General features: G+C 45.3%; 1 protein-coding gene across 4 annotated transcripts in view; it reads right to left on the reverse strand.

The window, feature by feature from the left end:
• Positions 1-20,760, reverse strand: part of PDE8A (phosphodiesterase 8A) — a 162,076-nt gene that overhangs the window by 35,434 nt on the left and 105,882 nt on the right. For 2 of the 4 annotated variants that reach the window (XM_026448316.2, XM_026448315.1), the window contains 5 exons: positions 19,286-19,423; positions 12,321-12,409; positions 10,292-10,343; positions 10,161-10,203; positions 893-970 (listed from right to left, as the gene is read on the reverse strand). In XM_026448316.2, the coding sequence (XP_026304101.1) occupies positions 893-970; positions 10,161-10,203; positions 10,292-10,343; positions 12,321-12,409; positions 19,286-19,423 (400 nt within the window). The remainder of the gene's footprint in view (positions 1-892; positions 971-10,160; positions 10,204-10,291; positions 10,344-12,320; positions 12,410-19,285; positions 19,424-20,760) is intronic. The other 2 variants (XM_026448317.1, XM_026448318.1) reach the window with 1 other exon arrangement.

Genomic DNA, 20,760 nt, shown 5'->3' on the forward strand with positions numbered 1-20,760 from the left:
TTTACACTGTTGGTGGGATTGTAAACTAGTTCAACCATTATGGAAAACAGTATGGCGATTCCTCAAGGATCTAGAACTAGATGTACCATATGACCCAGCCATCCCACTGCTGGGTATATACCCAAAGGATTATAAATTATTCTACTACAAAGACACATGCACACGTATGTTTATTGCGGCACTATTCACAATAGCAAAGACTTGGAATCAACCCAAATGTCCATCAGTGACAGACTGGATTAAGAAAATGTGGCAAATATACACCATGGAATACTATGCAGCCATAAAAAAGGATGAGTTTGCGTCCTTTGTAGGGACATGGATGCAGCTGGAAACCATCATTCTTAGCAAACTATCACAAGAAGAGAAAACCAAACACCGCATGTTCTCACTCATAGGTGGGAACTGAACAATGAGTTCACTTGGACTCGGGAAGGGGAACATCACACACTGGGGCCTATCATGGGGAGGGGGGAGGGGGGAGGGGGGAGGGATTGCACTGGTCATTATACCTGATATAAATGATGAATTGGTGGGTGCTGACGAGTTGATGGGTGCAGCACACCAACATGGCACAGGTATGCATATGTAACAAACCTGCACGTTATGCACATGTACCCTAGAACTTAAATTAAAAAAAAAAAAAAAAAAGAATATATGGGAATGTATCTTTTCCTTTTCTTTATTTTCTGATTCCATTAAAAGGCTCAGAATGGAGCCCACTGGCAGGAGTCCACAGAGGGAAAAATGGAACACTAACTAGTTTGCAGAGGGTTCCCTCTTCTCCCGAGAATTGGAGGTAGACAGGATGAGACTGGGCAAGACACAGCAGGGCTCCATGTGTTCAACAGTGATTTGATCACATTTTTTTTCTCTTGTCTTAGTCACTCACCTTCAGTTGCACGGGAGGCAACAGCTTTGACGTCTAGTGAGCCTTTTCTTCTGTCTTTATGTTTGCCTGTCTGATTATCTGTAGAAACAAATGATAAATCACCTCTTCAAAGTGATTTAAACAACATATTAAGGAAGGTTACCAATCTAAAATTTAAAAAAAACTTTCAACTTTAAGAATTAAACATGTTTTAAATGCCACAAAAGTAAACACAGTACAGAGATGAAGACTATGAACAACCAGTTTTACGGGGGTAGAGTTTCTCAAAATGTCCCACCAGGTGCACAGATAAACAAGGGCTTTACAGTTCCAGATTATGTAATTACAGAGTTCCAGGACATAAAGTGACAACTGATAGAAATGACCTCAGGGGAATTTCTCCTATTGTATTTCTATATAATTGAATAAAATGATGGGAAAATTTTGATTCCCCACTCATCTTGCCCCAAAGAAAAAAAATCTTTTATTTTCTCTACAAAATAAGGACAACAATATCCCAGGGAAAACATTCTTCTCTTTCCTAGGGTAGTATGGTAAACACTGTTTGAGGTATATTTCAAATGATAGTTCATCTTCCTCCCTTTCACCCCCTCTTCTCTACGAAGGGCACACTACTCTCCTAGGCTTCAAATGGAGGACTGTCTTTGACTCTTCTCTAATCCTGACCCCCACAGCAATCACTGACAAGGCAACTCTGACTTACCTTCCTGACCCCTTCTCTGTGCACCTGCTGGGTACCATACATCCCCATTTCACAGACAAGGAAACTGGGAGCTGCTCTGCAGATGAGTGCACAGCAAGGTAGGCGCTGAGCTCAGCTCTTCCCACAGCCATGGAGTAGCTTCTCTGCCTTGTCTTGGCTTCCTCACCCGAACTTCTCTCCCTGTTCATGGACAGGATCTGAATGCAGGCCCTTAGCACTTCCTCTGCACCATCAAAGAGCCTCTTCACCTGCTCTTTGCTTCTTCGCCCAATTAAACTAAATCCTCTTCTCTGTGGGCACTAAAGAGTGAACGTGTCAAGGTCACCAATGACCTCTTTTTTGCTGAGTCTGACGACTACAACTCAATCCTTACCTGACCTGACTTGATTGTGGTACTAGACACAACTGATCCCTTTCTGGACACTCCTGTTTGCAGAGTCCACACTCTCCTGGTTTTCCTTCCACTTCTTACTACTCCTTTCTAGTTTCTTTCATGATTTCGTCTTCCTCAGTATCCCTGGTGTTTCCAAAGGTGGTTTTTCAAAGGTTCTATCCTTAGTGCTTCTCAGTCAACAAAACCTCCTTGGGAGATCTCATTCCTTCCTATGGCTTTAGTTAATTCCTATGTTGCCATCTTACCCCAGGCCTCTCTCCTGAGCTCCAGACTTACATCTTAACTTACCATTTACCACCTTATTTAGACACTCCTCAGGCACTGCAAATGAATTCACTATCCACCATGAAGTCCTTATCTTTTTCCAAATCTGCTCTTTAACCCAGGTCACTGAACAGCATCTACCATAAGGTGGACAGAAGTCATCCATCACTTCTCCCCCTCCCCTCTCCTCCCCCTTCAATGGGTCAGCCAAATCTAAGGATTCTACCTCCTAAACACCTCGAGTCTATCCCCTGCTCTGTCCTTGTCCGAGCTCAGACATTTGTCATCTTCTCTGGATTATAACAATGGCCTCCCAGATTGGTTCCAAAACACCAACCTTACCCTCTTCAACTCATTCTCTGCAGGCTGCCAAGTGATCGTTGTAAAACAAAAATCCAACCAAATCTCTCAATCAAAACACTTCAATGGCTCATCTTTGTCTTTAGGATAAGATTCAAACTCCTCGGTGTGGCACCCAGAGTCCTATGAGGTCTATGCCCCCTATCTCTATCCACCTTGAACTATTTATGATTTGTTAATTTGCCTCTCAAACCTCTATGATTTGGTACAAACCACTGACTTGGAAATGTGCCTCTCCCATGCCACCTTCTTCGACTGGTTACCTCTGACCTTTGAAAATGCAGTTCAGGTATCCTAACTTTTGGGAAACCTTTCCTTAAAGTCTCTCCACACCACCCCAACAGTGCTGGGTAACAGCCTGCTTTATTGTCTTGCCTTCCTTGCTAACATGAATGACTTGAGGGCAGGGACAGTTTTTCCTGTCTTTCATAGGTGACCAGCACTGTACCTACCATCTGCTAGAAGCAGCATATGTGTATAGAAGCTCAATAAATACACATCTGCTTCACCAAAAACCTGCACCTTCCTGCTGTGCACAAATAAATCAGTCACTCTGATTCTGTGGCTCCCCTGCTCAAAATTCTTCAGCGTCTCAGAGATAAAGAACTTCCTGGCATTCAAGGACAGGTAAGGTTGGCCTACAGCAGCCTGCCTTTCATCTCACACTGTGCTTCCCATGAATGTGCTGCATCAGCACAACTGCTCCGTCTCTGGAACAGCCTTGACATCGGCTCCTTCCATCTGAGACACGACACTGCACCCTCTTCAAGTGTTCATTCCTTCAAATGGCCCCTCTTCTCAACCACACAGAGCCAGAAGTGTGTCTCCTTCCTCTGAGCTTCATGATGAGTAATGTCCACATAGCCTGGGCTGGGAACTTACGATTATTTGTTCCTTCATTCTTACCTCTTTTATTCCACTCAACAAACCTTTGCTGGGCACCCACTGTGTGTGCTGCCCTAAACTAGGCATTAGGGAGGTGAAAATGAGTAAGGTATGGTCCATGAACTTAAAAGGAGATGGTCAGTGGGGAAAAGGGTGGGTAAACCAAGAGTTACAGTAATACTTTTAAAGTTCAGGAGGAGTCTGGAGGGGGAAGTGGCAGATTCTCAAGGGAGTGGGGGCAGAAAGGAGATGGATGGAGTCTTGTAGCTGTAACCAAGATACGGAGGAGGAGGACAGCATTTCCAGGAGGAGGAAACTGCTTGTGAAGATGGAGGAGTGTGGCTGGAGAGGAGCAAGTAGCAACCTGTGTATGAAGGATGCACTGTGGGAAAATGGAGGGAGACTAAGCAAGCTTTAATTTCTATTTGACTGTTTCAAAGTTACTTTATGTAAATACAAGATCCTCTTGTTCCTAAAAGCCCTGCTAAGCTCACTGCTCCCCTAGTCCCTGTAGCACGTTATAGATGATTCTAGCAATTTCCACCCAGTGGGTAGAGATGGACGGTGTCACCACCCTGTCACCCCAGTGCCCAGCTCTCAGAAGCTCTCCTCAGGGAATACCAAGAAGTTGAAGATGAAGTGTGAGGCTTACATCCCAACGAGACTACCAGCTCCTGAAGATGTGCTTCGCCCAGGGCCTCCTGCTTACTGGGGGCTCAGAAAACACACACTCATCCGAGGTACCCAGCCTGCCAGTGGAGAGAACACTAAACAGGACTCCACAGCCAGGGCCTGGGCTCAGCATCACCTGCAACTTCATGTCTCTGCTCTTGGCTTCCTGTTCTGTGAAACAGGGTCCATAAGCTCTGCCCATCCTTTCAAAAGAGAAAAATTAATAGCATTTCCTTGACCTGCTGGGTAAATCCTGGGAACTCTGGAAAAACAGTGGGGATGATGAGAGGGGGTAACCAATCAGTACCCCTCAAAAACAGCAGCTTCCTCCAACTCACATTAGCCCTGCAGCCTGGAAGTATGAGCTCCAGTTTGGGTATGAGGAAGTCCAGGCCCCAGTATCTTACGTGACTTGCCCAAAAGTCATTTTGCCAGGACCACAGCAGACTGTCAGAGCATTTCCTCAGGCATTATCAACAAGCATTTGCAGAGCACTTGCTCTGCAACAGGGCCACCTCCAAACTGCCAAGCCCACAGGACTCTGTACATGGGCCTCTGGTAACTACCTCCCTCTTCCTCCCAAGAAAGCTCACTTTCTCCAGGTGCAGACCAAATCTCCCAAGTATTTTAAATGATCTATGAGGCCTCTAACAATGGCCCCAACCCTGGTAGCCCATGAGAACACCTGCAAAGTATGAGGCCTGGGCTCCATTCCATACAACCTGAACAAGAACCAGAGCCTGTCACATTACTGGCAAGGCCTGTCCTGACCACCTCCTCATCCCCTGAATGCCCAATCCCCTGACTTCATTCTTCTCCACAGAACTTAACACCATCTGATATACTGTATGTTTGTTTGTTTACTGTGTACCTCACCCCCAGCTAGAAACACATCTTGCGAGCAGAGACATAGATGTTGCCTGGTGCACAGCAGTTGTGCACTGAATTTGGATGAATGATGAATGAATGAATTCATCCTGCTCCTCAGTGCTCCTCTGGTCATTATTCACATGTCTCTTATTGCTGGACTCCTTTCTTGGTACTCAGTCTTCCTGCCTCACTTTCTCTCTCCAGGAGAGTTGGCCCAGGGCCAAAAGTTTTGGCTTATCACTTCAGATGTGGTAAGTTCAAATCTAAACTTACCCTCCACTCCCTGTACAAACCTGCTCTTTCTTATGATCTTATTTGCACTTTTTATTTTAATTAATGTTATCCAGTGGCCAAGCTAAATATCTTGGTGTCATTCTCAAGTCTTCTCTTTATCCCACACAGTAAGCTGGTTCCCAAATCCTACTGATTATACTGAAGTAAATCCTGAATCCAGTCTCTGATTGGGCTCCTGAGGCCGGATTCAGGAGTTACTTTGTCTTTAATCTCTTTTCTCCAAGACTATCTTTCTAAGACCTGACTCTTTCCCATTTACCTATTTATACAGATTCACTTGGCCTTCCTCTGCCTACAGGATGAATCCAAACTGGCCTGCCGCAGCCTCGCCTCTCTATGCCTTTATGTGTGCTGCTCCTCCCACCTCGTCCTCTGCATGACCACTACTTCTCTCCAGACACCAGGTCAACCATCATCATCATTATTGCGGGGAAGCATCCCCCAGCTTTTCTCCAGCGTGGTACTATAAACCACAGCATATTCAAATTATTTTCTCCTGCCGCTGGACAGTGAGACTCATGTTCATTTCTGTATGCTTACAGCCAGGCTCATGGCCTGACCTAGAACAAGTCAATAGATTGGACAATGGTCACCACAATTTGGTGTCCTCAGTGAGACAGTGTCATGTGAAAACACATGGGCCATGGAAAAGGGAGCATGTATGGGGATTTTATTACTTTTTTGGATGCTCAGACCCTGAACCTTCCTTCCTATGTCTAGGGAGTACTAAGTCCTCTCACCATGGAAGGGAGAAGGCCAGAGACTCCATTGCTCCATACCCAGTTAGTGATAGAGTAGGTGACACAGACCCAGCCAAATGAGTCTGCTTTTGAGTGAGTAAGGCAAGGAAGCAAGGTGTGAAGAAGCTATGCTACCATGGTAAGAACAGCAACACCCTATAACTAGACCTCAACAGGGCCAGTGGTGCTCAAAGTTCAGTAGTGACAGCAGGGGCCCCCTAAGCACAGTGCTCCTATGGCATGCCTAGGGCAGTGGGGACATTTGCTCAGCTTCCCCAGGTTCCTGCCTCCTTTTCCAAAACTAGTTCTAGAGCTTTCTTGTCCAATCTGTAAGCAACCCTATTTCCTTCCAAAAAAACAAAAAAACAAAAAACAAAAAAAAAAACAACAACTCCTTTCTGCTTAAGAATTGATTTCTGGCCGGGCGCAGTGGCTCAAGCCTGTAATCCCAGCACTTTGGGAGGCCGAGACGGGCGGATCACGAGGTCAGGAGATCGAGACCACCCTGGCTAACACAGTGAAACCCCGTCTCTACTAAAAACACAAAAAACTAGCCGGGCGAGGTGGCGGGCGCCTGTAGTCCCAGCTACTCGGGAGTCTGAGGCAGTAGAATGGTGTAAACCCAGGAGGCGGAGCTGGCAGTGAGCTGAGATCTGGCCACTGCACTCCAGTCCGGGTGACAGAGCGAGACTCCACCTCAAAAAAAAAAAAAAAGAAAAAGAAAAAAAGAATTGATTTCTGTTGTGTGTAACCAAGGACTTTGGCTGGGCCATGGCCTATAATAGCTCCACCCTGCCTTCTCAAGTGAAGATGGCCAGTTGAGACCTTTGGACATAAAGCTGGTTATGCTGCTAAGGGGGGAGGTAGAATGGGCAGGTGGCTCATCTGGGTGGGATGGGTAAAACTCCTAAGTCAGCGTTGATCAAGTAAAATGACCAAATGGCCTGGATATAAATGCAGTTTGGGAGATGCTCCCCCTGCCGAACATTTCCTCTGACTGCATCACTGACTCTGCCTCTCAGTCCCAGCTCTGCCGTATCCTGGCTGCCCAGCTCTAGGCTGTCTTTGAACTTTTTTCTTTTTTTTAAGACAGTCTTGTTCTGTTGCCCAGGCTGGAGTGCAGTGGCGCGATCTCGGCTCACTGTAGCCTCTGCCTCCCAGGTTCAAGCAATTCTTGTGCCTCAGCCTCCCCTGTAGCTGGGACCGCTGGTCTGTGTCACCACGCCCGGCTAATTTTTTGTATGTTTGGTAGGAACAGGTTTTCACCATGTTTCCCGGGCTGGTCTCAAACTCCTGGGCTCAAGTGATCCACCCGCCTTGGCCTCCCAAAGTGCTAGGATTACAGGTGTGAGCCATCACACCCTGGCTCATTGAACTTTGCTGAGCCTCAGTTTCTTCCTCTGTAATAAAGGAATATAAATAATAGTCATACCTACTTTACAACGCTATTCTTTTTTTTTTTGGGACAGAGTTTCACTCTTGTTGCCCAGGCTAGAGTACAATGGCTCGATCTCGCCTCACCATAACCTCAGCCTCCCGGGTTCAAGTGATTCTCCTGCCTCAGCCTCCTGAGTAGCTGGGATGAGAGGCATGCGCCACCACGCCTGGCTAATTTTGTATTTTTAGTAGAGATGGAGTTTCTCCATATTGGTCAGGCTTGTCTCAAAGTCCCGACCTCAGATGATCCACCTGCCTCGGCCTCCCAAAGTGGTGGGATTACAGGTGTGAGCCACCACGCCCGGCCATATGGTACTATTCTTAAGAGTTAAAAAACAAATGCTTAAAACCAAGTAAAAGCCCCCTGTGAACTTGCAGCATAGGACTCTCCATAACTGGCCCACACGTGCTGCTTCTACTCTGACGCCTCCAGCCCCTGCAATCTGGCTTCTGCCCTCGCCATTCTCCAGAAACTGTATGTTTGCAGGTCACAGACAAGCTCTTGAAGGCAAAGCATTCCATCTCTGGCTCCATATCCCCCTCCCTCCCTATGTGTGCTGCAGCCCTGATCAGTCTTGATGCTTCCCGTTCTCCCTGTCTTCAGCTTCAGCAACACTCTCCAGACACCCCCACTCTCTCTAACCCCTCTTTCCTGCTTCTGTTTCCTCCTTCTCTGGAGGTAGGTGGTCTCCAGGAATCCACCTCACCCCTCCTCTCCTTTTCTTGCTGTTCTCTTCCACTGTAACCTCAAAGCTTCCATTCCCCTTTGCCATCCCTGGTTTCCATCACAACCACATCTGTGCTACTTGCTAATGCTTGGCTGGCCAGAAACATTTTCATCTCTAGTCCTAACCTCTTTGCAGAACACAGAAGCCAGTGCTCAGCAGGTACTCAACAGAAATCTGTAGAATAAATGGGCAAAGGGGTGAATAAACAAACCCACCTGACTGCCCAGCAGGACCTCACAGGTAGAGCTCTACACATCCTCCCCAGCCCTACTGCTACTCCTTGAATCTCCAGGCTCAGAAACCACCTTTTCAAGGACTTTCTTGCTTTTCTCTCTCTAGTCCCACACCATCATCACATCTGGCCTCTCTTCTCTCTTCCTACTGTCGTCACCTTATTATTCCCTGGCCATTGTTTTCTTTCCTCTCGACCATGGCAGTGCTGGTATTCTTTCTCTCTGGTGTCTCCTTCCATGTCATCTTAAACACGCATGCTCTAAGAGCTTCTCAGAGCTCAGGTATCATCACGCTGCTCCCTGACTCACAAATCCTCAGAGACTCCCACTGTCTACAGATGAAAATGAAAACTTCCCACCTAGCATTTCAGGATTCTTACTGACCCAAATACCTCTTTCCCCACTGACCTTTTATACCAGTCAAAACTTAGTACTTGCTTTTTCTGGAACATGCCCTGTACTTTCCCTCTCCTATGCCTGTTTTTATTGCTGGAATGCTTTTCCGCTCACACTTCTTTTCTTATTCAAATCCACATCTCCCTGCCTAGGACACCACCCACTGCCCTCTCTCATTCCTGCGGATCACTTCTTATCGCTTGCTCTGTTCCTTTGTGTCAATGTGTTTCTCTTCTTTTCAGACTAAATCTCTGATTGCTCCTGGGGCACCTGTAAAAACTGTTCATCAGAGCCCTAGTGTTAGCCCTCCTGGATTCAGATGCTAGCTCTGCCACTTCCTAGATGGAGATCCTTGGGCAGATTATTTAAACTTTCAGTTTCCTTACCTGTAAAGAGAATTTCACCTAAAAATGCTTACCTCCTTGAATTATTCTAAGGCTTCATTAAAATAAGCTGTACCTAAAGCACTTAGCACAGGTATCTTGTACACATTAAGTGCTCACAAAAATATGTAGTAAATGTTCCTAGAGTGAAAGAATGAACTGTTCTGGTAAGGCAGAAAGCATATCACCGACAGCATGAAGGGAAGCCTTCTCCTTAGAGGCTCGTACAGACCAGCTGGGCAAGCAGAGCACACTACTCAAGCAAGGCAGGGTGGCACACCAAGTGTCTACGCAGACACTTGACGGAGCACCTCCTGCCTGAAGCTGGAGTGGCTCTTCACCATCCCAGCCCAGCCCCTTTATCTGTGAGGACCAGAATAGGAAGTGGCTTACTGAAGCCATGACACGTTTGAAGGAAACAGGTGACTCCAAGTCAGGGAAACGCATTTGCAGTAACAAAGCTATGGGGATGAGCAGACGGTGTCCAAGGCATGGTTAAGAAACACAGAGGTGAGGCAAGTGCGAGGGGCCCAGTTACCTCCCTGTAGGCTGGCAGTGATAAGTGTCAGGACAGATGAAGACGTCCCTGTTAAAGGACTATGTGATAATCACCCAACCCTCTCAAAGCATAAATGAGGTTATAAAACCACACTTCACATGAGTTCATGCATTTCAGTTGACCAGTTCTTTCCCTCACAGGTTCAGAGACCCACCCCAGGGCACCTGTCAGAATGCTCACAGGTGCTCAAGTCCTTTGACTCATAAGCCAACCTGGGGAGTCAAGGAAAGACATGTTGCCACAGGCTGAGGAAAATCCCACCATTAACACCAGGCAAGCTAGTTAAAGATCTGTTATTTTTTTCCTCCAAAAACTCAACGAACTCTAAGAATAAATATGGGGCACCATACCTGTATGAGTGTCAGACTGAACACATTCGGGTATTTTCTCAGCCTAAAAGTAAATTTTAAAAGCCATTAGTTCTGATTGCTGAAAATCTTGCTAGGGTGTTCCTGGGGTCCCAGGGGCTCTCCTTACGTACCTTATTGTTGCCACTGCATACTCTGATAATGGACACATAGTGTCTAATTTTTCTGCAAGTAAAATACAATGCATTATTTCTCTTCTGACTCTAATTTGATGGATATGTCGTTAATTTTTTATTATGAAAATGGCACCTCCCTTTTGTAACACACAAAATGCTCTGAGAACATTTCTTCTTACTGTGATCAAGGCCACCAATAAATAAACAAGAGATAACAAACATCCTTTGGTGTCTCTGTACAAGTGACTTCAGTAAAAATGACAGAATTCTTCCCAATTAATCATGAAACAATCAAATATACATGTTTTTTAAAATGAACGGCATGTTAACCAACCAAGAGCCTTTAGCTCCTTAACATGTTTTTATTTTCACAACCCTTTATATTGATGCTTTTCTTCAAGTTCCAACAGTCTGCTCACAGTCACTGGTGGCCACAGCCGCAGGCCACACTGGGAGTTGAGGTTCACACTGAACGTGGTTAGCTAGACTTCTAAAACAAAGCAACGAGGGCTTAGCTCAGAGGCTGCTGACTCTTCTCATTTATTTATTGTTCCTTCAGTTTTTTCACTTTTTCCCCTTGATAATCAAATCCCTATATACTTACCACAAAAAAATTTGGAAAGGACATAAAAGGGCAAAGAATCAGAACAGAGAACCCACACAGATTCATCTCCCTGAGGCGATCACCAACTGGCAGCAAAGCCTGGTGACAAAGCACGTGAGCCGTGCAGTCAGTGCTGAGGTCTGCAGCCTGGCTGAGCCTCACACTGGCAGCTGGACCCCTGGGCTACAAACCTGACCTCTCTAAGCCTCAGTTTCCTCATCTGTAAAGTGGAGATGATCACAGCCCCAACCTCACAGGGCTGCAGTTAGGATGGAATGAAGTGGCATCTATCAGACACTGAGAACTGGCCAGGAAGGGAGGGGCTCAATTAAACAACAGCAGTTACTACAACTGTCGCTGCCATACTTTCTCCTGTTCTTTTTGCCTTCTTTCCTTTGCATAATTGAGATTAAACACTAGGTATCATTTTACATTTTACTTTTTGCATTTAACATTATATCATAACTTTTCTCATATTTGTTTTTCGTTTGTTTGTTTTTTTTTCCTTTTGAGACAGTGTCTTACTTTGTTGCACAGACTGGAGTACAGTGGCACGATCACAGTGCAGCCTCAACCTCCCAAAATCAAGCGATTCTCCCACATCAGTCCCCTGAAAACTGATAAGTGTGTGTCACCACACCTAGCTAATTTTTAAATTTTTTGTAGGGATGGGGGTTTCACTATATTGCCCAGGCAGATCTCAAACTCCTGGGCTCAAGGGATCTTCCCACCTTGGCCTCCCAAAGTGCTAGGATTACAGGCATGAGGTAATTTAATTTTCTATGATCATCATTTCTACTTTTTTTGGCCCTAATCTTAGAACCTGTGAATATGATCGTCATTTCTAATGGCTGCAATATTTTAGGTGTTCTATAATTCATATTCATAATTTTCATCTTACCATATTATTTCTTTAAGATAGGTTTCTGAGATAAACTGTCTGAAATTTTTAGGCTCCTGATATATACTGGTTTCCAATCTACAGTCACATCTGTTTTATATAAGAATGTCCATAACTGTTAGTATTTAAAATATTTTTATCTAATTTGATAGGTCTTTGCAGAAATAATACATAGCCTATCAAATTAGGTAAAAAATATTTTCAATATAGGGAGTCTACCAGTTAGTATTTCACACAGCTTACTAAAATGACATTCTGATTTGAACAAATACTTTGGTTTCTTGTGTATCCATGCAGCTTAAACAGGACTGCCCAGAGTACGGTGGCTGTGCACTGCAAGTGGAGGGTCAGACTGTAGCCATGAGGAAGTCACCAAGGAAACACTACCCTGGAAGGCCATTCTGTGATGACACCTGACCTTAACACTTCTGTCAGCAGTCCTTAACTTAAACATTCAAAGCAAATTCTGCAATAACCCAAAACACTGTATGTTGACTGATGTACTTGTTTTTTCCACTTACCCTCCCTGTCCAATGACAGGTATTATCTTCACATTTTGTTGTATATTATCTCCGTTTTTCTTTCTGGCATAGTAAATTCCTTGCCACTCCTATAAATGGAATGTAAGCATCATCATACTTTGTGTTGAAAACAGAAACCCAACAACATTTTCCACTTCAGTTCTGATTCACTTACGTTGCTAAAGCAATTAAGATAAAAAACGATCTCAACCCTAAACCAATTTCAGGTAATCGGACAATTCTTTCTTAACTTCCAAAGTCCGTCTCCCTCTGAGTTGCTGACTAAAGTCAGGTCACCATAGTCTAAGTGGCCATATATTTTCAGTGGCCATCTGCAGACAAGAGGGGTCCTGGACACATAAATAAAGGGCACTCCCCCTCACTTCCTCCTCTCAAAACTCCCACCTGCTTAAGTGGAAGAGGGGGCTTAGCCTCTGCCCCTGTGTTTGGGAGGGGAAGAATATCCAGACTGGGGGCCAAAAGGGGCCATTATGTGACCACTACCGGCTTCTGAAGTGAACTAAATGGCTTGAGGCCCCTCTGGGATGTGTGAAGGTTTCACCCCCTGTATATGGGGTGTGGAGGATGAGGTAACAGCCAGGACCAAACTCAAGTAAAACAAACAATGAGACCTCAAAACCCAGGGCTGAAATCACATTAGCTGTGCTCTCCTGATCAGACACAGAACGTGGGGATTCTTTCAGACAGGAAGTGCAGCCTGGGGAAGGAAGTCTATGCAGAACAAGACCACAGCAAGAGAACCGGGTCATGGTGACTCCCTTTATCTTGGGGTGGTAGGGAAAGCCAAGATGGAGCTGGGTTTTGTCACCATCCTAAAATGTTATGAATTCCTCCAAGAAATCACCAAGGCCCTTAAGCCATGGAAATCCCTAAAACCCACAGTAGGACACTGAACCCCTAGGGTATACCATAACCTTCTTAGCCTTCCAGAGTCCCTCAGGACCTAGAGTTGACCCAGGCCAGGAGTTGAGCACCACGGCAGCCTTGTTGGCTTAGCTGAAGTATCCTATCCAGAGCCCTACTCCAGGTCAATTCTGAAATATTCTAGTTTGGTACATGGCAACCTGTATCCACATACCAATGGTAAGAGCTCATCTTCAGATTCCCCTAGGAAAGCAGATCAAAAAGAAACCAGGATACTCCGATAGAATCAAAGGATGATTACTGACGCTTCCTAATTCTGAAAACAATGGGCACCAAAAAAAGGGCTATATCAAAAAACAGCCAGAAAGCCCAGCTCAGTCCTTAGCTCACACTGGAGAAGAAGGGAGGCATGGGCCTTAGTACGGTTCTGAGGCGGAGCTCAGCCCAGAGGACGAGGCTTGCAGTCCAAAACCACCAAGGACTAAACAGGGTTCCCTAGGCAGAAATAAGTGGGTTGTTCTCCATATCCACAACTTGCATGCCTACCTTAGAAGGAAGGCTTCAGGAGACAGGTCTAAGGGTTACTTCTGAAGCTCACTATCAAGGGGAATATGGGAAATTGTGACATTTGCAAAACCATGAATATACTAAAAACCACCAAATTGTATACTTTATTTATTTTTTGAGACAGGTTCTCGCCGTTCACCCAAGCTGGAGTGCAGTGGCACAACCATGGCTTATTGCAGCCTCAACCTCCCAGGCTCAAGTGATTCTCCTACCTCAGCCTCCCAAGTAGCTGGGAACACAGACACATATCACCATGCCCAGCTATCAAATAGTATACTTTCAACGGGTGACTTGTATGGTACAGAAATTACATCTCAGTAAAGCTGTTACATTAAAAAGAGAGAGAAAAAAAAATTACAGGGACCAATTCAATCAGTGAGCATTTAAAAAAATATATTCAGGCCGGGCACAGTGGCTCACGCCTGTGATCTCAGCACTTTGGGAGGCTGAGGCAGGCAGATCACGAGATCAAGAGATTGACACCATCCTGGCCAATGTGGTGAAACCCTGTCTCTACTAAAAATACAAAAAATTAGCCAGGCGTGGTGGCATGTGCCTGTAGTCCCAGCTACTCGGGAGGCTGAGGCAGGAGAATTGCTTGAACCTGGGATGCGGAGGTTGCAGTGAGCAGCCTGGTGACAGAGCGAGACTCCGTGTATACACACACACACACATTTTCAGGATTTTCTTCTCCCTTCTGAATAGACTTGGGTGGCTGAGCGATCCCAAGTCAAGGCTAACAGGCCATTCCAGCCAAACTTCCACAGTCCATCTAAAGAAGTAGGACAATTTAGACAATGGCTTGGCTTGGGTAACAGAGTCACTGGAAAACAGAGTTTTCCAGTCACCAGTGGAAACAAAAAATATTTAGAAATCTTTTTTTTTTTTCTTCTTGAGACAGGGTCTTGCTCCGTCACCCAGGCTGGAGTGCAGTGGCACGATCTTGGCTCACTGCAGCCTTGATCTCCCAGGCTCAAGTGATTCACCCACTTCAGGCTTATCTTGCATAAATATCATATAAGATTTAGTTCCAGCTGGGCACAGTGGCTCACACCTGTAATCCCAGCGCTTTGGGAGGCTGAGGCAGGCGGATCACGAAGTCAGGAGTTCAAGACCAGCCTGGCCAACATGGTGAAACCTCATCTCTACTAAAAGTACAAAGATTAGCCAGGCATGGTGGTAGGCGCCTGTAATTCCAGCTACTCAGGAGGCTAGGGCAGGAGAACTGCTTCAACCCGAGAGGCGGAGGTTGCAGTGAGCCGGTATCATGCCATTGCACTCCAGCCTGGGCAACAGAGTGAGACTCTGTCTCAAGGAAATAAAAAAAAAGATTTAGTTCCTGAGAATAATAACAGTACTACCTTAGAATGCTATCATGAAGATTAGGTTGGGTAATTCATGTAAACTCTTAGCAAAGTCCTGACATATAGTAAACATTCAGTAAATGAGCTGGTTTGGGTACAGGTGGTTTGCACAGGCCTCTTTCTCCAGGCCAAGCTCCCCTCAGAACAGGAGTAAGACTACTACCTCCCTTCTGTCTGCCTCAAGCTATGCACCAAGCTGGGCTTCTCTGGCTATTGATGCAGTCCCTCTTGGCACCCATTGTCTTGAGAATTAAATCATCATCATCCAGCCATCCCATCACCAGGGTGAGCACAGTGCATGCACATGATAAACTGTCAAAGAACACTTGGAGCTTTTGTTACTGAATGGGAAAGGTAGGCTGAGGTTCAACTATAGAATCCTGGCAGCCAAGTTGAGAACTATGAGCTCTATGCTGAGGAAGCAACATGACAAAATGATGACTCAGTAAGACTAATGAGGCAGTAGTAAATGGTGGACTGAGTGGAGAGGGAGGATCCCGGACAAGGAGACAGAGTTACACGCTGTAACTCCACAGTGTGAGAAGAAGGCCCTGAACAAGGTCAGGCCCAGGCAGTGGACCCTCAAAGCAGGGGTTTAATAGCCATCAATGCTCGCGGATTTGATGGAGGGGACCAACAGGCAGGAAGGGATCAAAACCATTTCAGGAATCTAAGTCAAAGCAACTGTGAGGTTGGTCCATGAGCAGAGACAGCAGGAGTTGGAAGAGAGATTGGGTTTTTTGTTTATGGGAGATAAGGGAAAACCATTGCTAGACAATTAAGATGATAGCAGGATGCTGAACCAGACCTTGGAAAAGAGGCTGACACTAAAACCAGAGAAGTGTGAGATTTCTACAGAGCAGAAAAGATACTTCAACAACAAAGAAGCATTTTGAGGGACAACAATAGTGGGCAAAGGCCAGAGTTCTGGTAAATCTGGGAGGAAATAGAAGGAAGAAGAGTAGGAAAAGGGGAGCCAGTGAGAGAGGAAAGCAAAGGCACAGGAGATAATAAAGGTCAAAGTTTTGAAACGCTAAAGAGTTCTGCAGCTGCACATCATCATCATAGGCATCTAAGTAGCCACCATTTATTTGGCACCCATTAAATGGCAGAAGAAGGATAACACACAGTTTCTGAGGGAGGAAAAAAAAAAGTCAAGATTTCTAAGAGGCCACGCATGGTGGCTCACGCCTGTAATCCCAGTACTTTGGGAAGCTGAGGGAGGAGGACTGCTTGAGCCTAGGAATTTGAGACCAGCTTGGGCAACACAGTGAGACCTCATTTCTACAAAATATGTTTAAAAAATTAGCCAGGTGTGATGGTACACACCTGTGGTCCCAGCTACTTGGGAGCCTGAAGTGGGCGAATCACTTGAGCCTGGGAGATCAAGGCTGCAGTGAGCCAAGATCGTGCCACTGCACTCCAGCCTGGGTGACGGAGCAAGACCCTGTCTCAAGAAGAAAAAAAAAAAAAAGATTTCTAAAAGAGAAGAGACAATGTGAAGTTTAGGTATCTGAGAAGATGGGAGACTATGGGTTCTAGAGCCCTGATAGACAAGTCTTGGGGAAGAAAAAAGAAGAGTCAGGTGGATGGATATACATACAGGATGCAAAGACACATGAGTGCAAGGGGCTGGAAATCAACATACCTGTTATTTTTACCCAAAAGAGGAGCCACTGACAAGAATGGGCAGCAGGGGTTTGTGGAGATGGAAAACATTTATAATATTCCCTGCTTGAACATCATCAAAATTTCTCTTCTGCCCCAAGAAGGTCCAACTTCAATATCCAACACCTAGTACCTGACACTCCAAGGCCCCAACTCCTGGCCATTTGGCCATTTCCTGAGTCTCCATTCTGCAATATTGGTACCCAGCAGATGCCTGAATTCCCCTTCCTGATCACAGTGCCACTGTTCCAGAAGGCCTGCTGACCCCTCAACAAGCCCTGCTCCCTAGAGATGGAATTATGGATTCTTTCACCTCAAAACACAGGCCAGCTCAGCGGCCTCCCCTGCTGCCATGTTGCCCATAGACCAGCAGGTTGCTGACAAAGGACAAAGGTCACTTTTCCATGCTCCCCAAGAACTGGGAAACACAAAACAAATACCCAGGCTCTTTTTAGAAATAAAGCAGTATAGGCCACCTGCAGTGGCTCACGCCTGTAATCCCAACACTTTCCGAGGCCGATATCGGAGGACTACTTGAGCCTAGGAGTTCGAGACCAACCTGGACAACATAGGGAGACCCCGTCTCTACAAATAATTAAAAAATCAGACATGATGGCATGTGCCTATGGTCCCAGCAACTCAGGAGGCTGAGGTGGGAGGACTGCTTGAGCCCAGGAGGTCAAGGCCGTTGCACCTCTGCATTCCAGCTTGGGTGACAGAATGAGACCCTGTCTCAAGAAAAAAAAAAAAAAAAAGGAAAGCAGTATAGGGGTCAATAATTTGATGATGTTTCCTATTCTTTGCTCACAATAAGTGTAATTTTAGAGAGCAGGTCTCTTGCTATTCAAGTTTGAGGCCTTTTGTTACCTGGTGCCCAACAGCGCAACCCCAGCAGAGGTGAGACACAGTTCACACAGAACTGGATGGAGCCCAGCACTTAAGAGCGCATCCCTTCCTTACCTCTACTTGCCCCCTCAGTGAGAGGGACATGGAATGTCTCAGTGGAAGTTCTGCCACATCAAGGTGTACAAGGCCCATCCTGGTTCATACCCAGTTGAACCTCACAACAAAACCACTGGCTCATCCAGCAGTAGCAAAGAACCTAAATGCCAGGATTGAGGTGGCCATGGTAACGCCCCCACCATGGCTGCTGTGGTCTCTGATGACTGCTGCTCTGTGGCCTCCTTCTGAGTATGCTCTTCTCAACCATGGAAAGGAAAACTTGCCCTCACCTACATGGTGCACCTGAGCACCTGAGGGTCTCTTCATCCATCTCAGCTTTCATACCTCTCTTTCTAGAGGACCTTCCACTTCCTCTAATAAAAAAAAACCGAAACAAAACAAACAAACAAACAAACAAAAAATCCTTGACAGAAAAGCTGAAGGCAAAATAAGAGCTATGCCTACTTTTGTCATTCCCCTGGCAGGGCTTCACTGGGCCCCTGCAGCCGGTCTATTCTTTCCTTGTTCTCACTTCAAGGCAATGCTGTGTGCTCAGAGACATAGGGAAGGCAAAGAGAAACATGCCAATTCATGGTGTCTTCATGGGGTCCAAGATGAGTGGAGTATAAGCTTTGCACAGCACCCTGCCCCTGTGGTAAGCTGCTGTTTTGTGCTACAAGATAGGCACTAGCCAAATGCCATAGGGGAGAGTATCACTTCCATCAGTGCCTCCACAGAACAGGCAGCACAAGTCACCAATTTTTCAAATGTTTGAAATAATCAGATTAATAGTCTCTACCCAACTTCCAAAAGCAAAAAGTCCAGCAGAAAGGACCACAAATGATTGTGAAAAGCAGTAGTGTTTTCCTTCTCATCATATTTTAAAATTTGTCACAATGAGGCACTATCAGAGGCTGCGGTTCAGAGAAACAACCTTTCAGACTGAGCCTGCCTTTCTTCTGCCTGTTCCTTCAGCATCATGATTATGGGACTTCTTACATTATTGAATAATGGTTACTTTTATTTGTTTGTTTCCAACCCTTGAATATGAGCTCTCTAAGGCAGGAATTTTTGTTTTGTTCTTCTTTCCATACCAGAATCTAGCACAGTGTCTGGCTAACAGAAGGCATTTTTAAAATGCTCAATGAATTAACGAGGATTGGAGAAATCTTGGGCTCAGATGTGTTCTGAGAATGTGTTGCCTTACTAGCAATTCTTTACCCGGAACCATTTGCCAACATCTACAACTAAGAAGACCAGTTATTAGAAAGATCAAGTTATTCACCTACTATAAAGATAACAACAATGGTTGCTAAGTGCCAATTCGAGTTACTTTGCTTATTGGCTAATCATATTATACATTTTCTTGACCCCAGTTTCCTCACCTGCAAAATGGATATAACAGGGATAACACTCCCTATACTTCCCTGGACTGCTGGGAGGAGTAAGACTGAGATTACCTGGTAGTACTCAATGAACATTAAGTCTTCCTTCTCTCTCTGTTGTGAAAGTTAAAAAAGGTACTGACCTCTTACTTACCTTGCCTATCCTGATGCATGAATTTATAGTATCGAGCAAGTCAGCCTTTTTTTCATTTATAGGCACTTCTCCTAACTCCTTCCCTATTAATTCACCTGACTGATAGCCCATTGTTGTTTCAAATGCAGGGTTTGCATACTGAAGGGAGACAAAAGAAAAAACACAAAGTGAATTAAAAGTCATTTTGAAAAAGAGGACATTCAAAGGTCTTCGACCTAAGCCCTTCAGGTTTTTCCCCAGAAAAAGCTCAGGAGCCTGGACCTCACCGTGGCAGTTCTGAAGCCATAAGCACATAACCCATGAAGAATTCTGGAGCCCAGACGAGCTTCTGCTTGCGTGACACCTGGCTGGGCTTTCTGCTATGTTCTCCTGAGGCTCCAGGAGGGCAGCAGGCCCACTCCCACTTCAACAGGGGCAGAGGAAGGGATGTGTACAGGGCCAAACCAGGAGCTGCTACAACAGGGCTGTTTAGATGGGGGGTGGGGGCGGGGGCATGACGGAATAAAGCACCAGGTAGAGTGCAAAACACTCAGGCTCTCCTCCCCCTCCAAACGTTGACCTCAGCAAGTCACTTAATCCCTCCGAGACTCTTATCTCGATATGGGAATGAAACATTTCTCTTGTCTCTTTCATATGGTTCAAAGAAATGATGTGTATGGAAAGCAGGCTATGAACTAGGAAGTAATTACAAATGTAAGGCTTTATGGTTAAGTTTCAAATATGACTGTAAGATAAGCAGAAAATGTATGGGAAAACTGTACACGTGCTAATGGTGATGATGATAAAACAGTAATTGGATACTATCTGTCAGGGTCTGTTTTCCTCACTGGGCACTACAGTAAACACTTCACATACATTAACTCATTTAGTCCTCATGACATCCTTACAAAAGGCAAGCTGTTGTTCTTAATAATATTACTTCCATTTCCATTTCCACAGACGAGAAAGCAGATCCAGCTGGATTAAGCAACTTGCCCAAAGTTGTTCAGCTGAAGCAGGATGGAGCCCAGGCCCGTCTGACACCAAAGCCTGTGCCCTCAAACACTGGCTCACGCTGCCTCTCAAGGCACCAACTCAAAGTCAACACCATCAACTCTTCAACAAGGAAGTCACAAGTCACATTAAAGTGAAAGACTGGAGAGCCCAGAAGTAAAATCAAAGTGGAGCTAATTCTCAGACAAAAGGAACGTTTTTTCTGGTGCAACTCCCTTTTTTGCTGTTATCTGAAAGCATTTAAGCTATGTTGCTTTAAGTCATATAAACTCACTTTGCTAATAATGTGTAATTTATTCAGTACTTACTAGGTATGTTATTTCTGAAACTTTTAGTTGTTTCTAGTATATTTCTGTAAGTGCAAAGTATCTTCAAAAACAGTGAGAAAGGTGAAAGACTCGCAGACGTTATGGTCAGAGCATTCCCCTCCTACAACAGCACTACCCCCAAGCCGCCAGCAATCACCCTTTTCAGTCTCTCCT

Source organism: Piliocolobus tephrosceles, chromosome 6 (genome assembly GCF_002776525.5).
Source record: "Piliocolobus tephrosceles isolate RC106 chromosome 6, ASM277652v3, whole genome shotgun sequence".
Taxonomy (NCBI): domain Eukaryota; kingdom Metazoa; phylum Chordata; class Mammalia; order Primates; family Cercopithecidae; genus Piliocolobus; species Piliocolobus tephrosceles.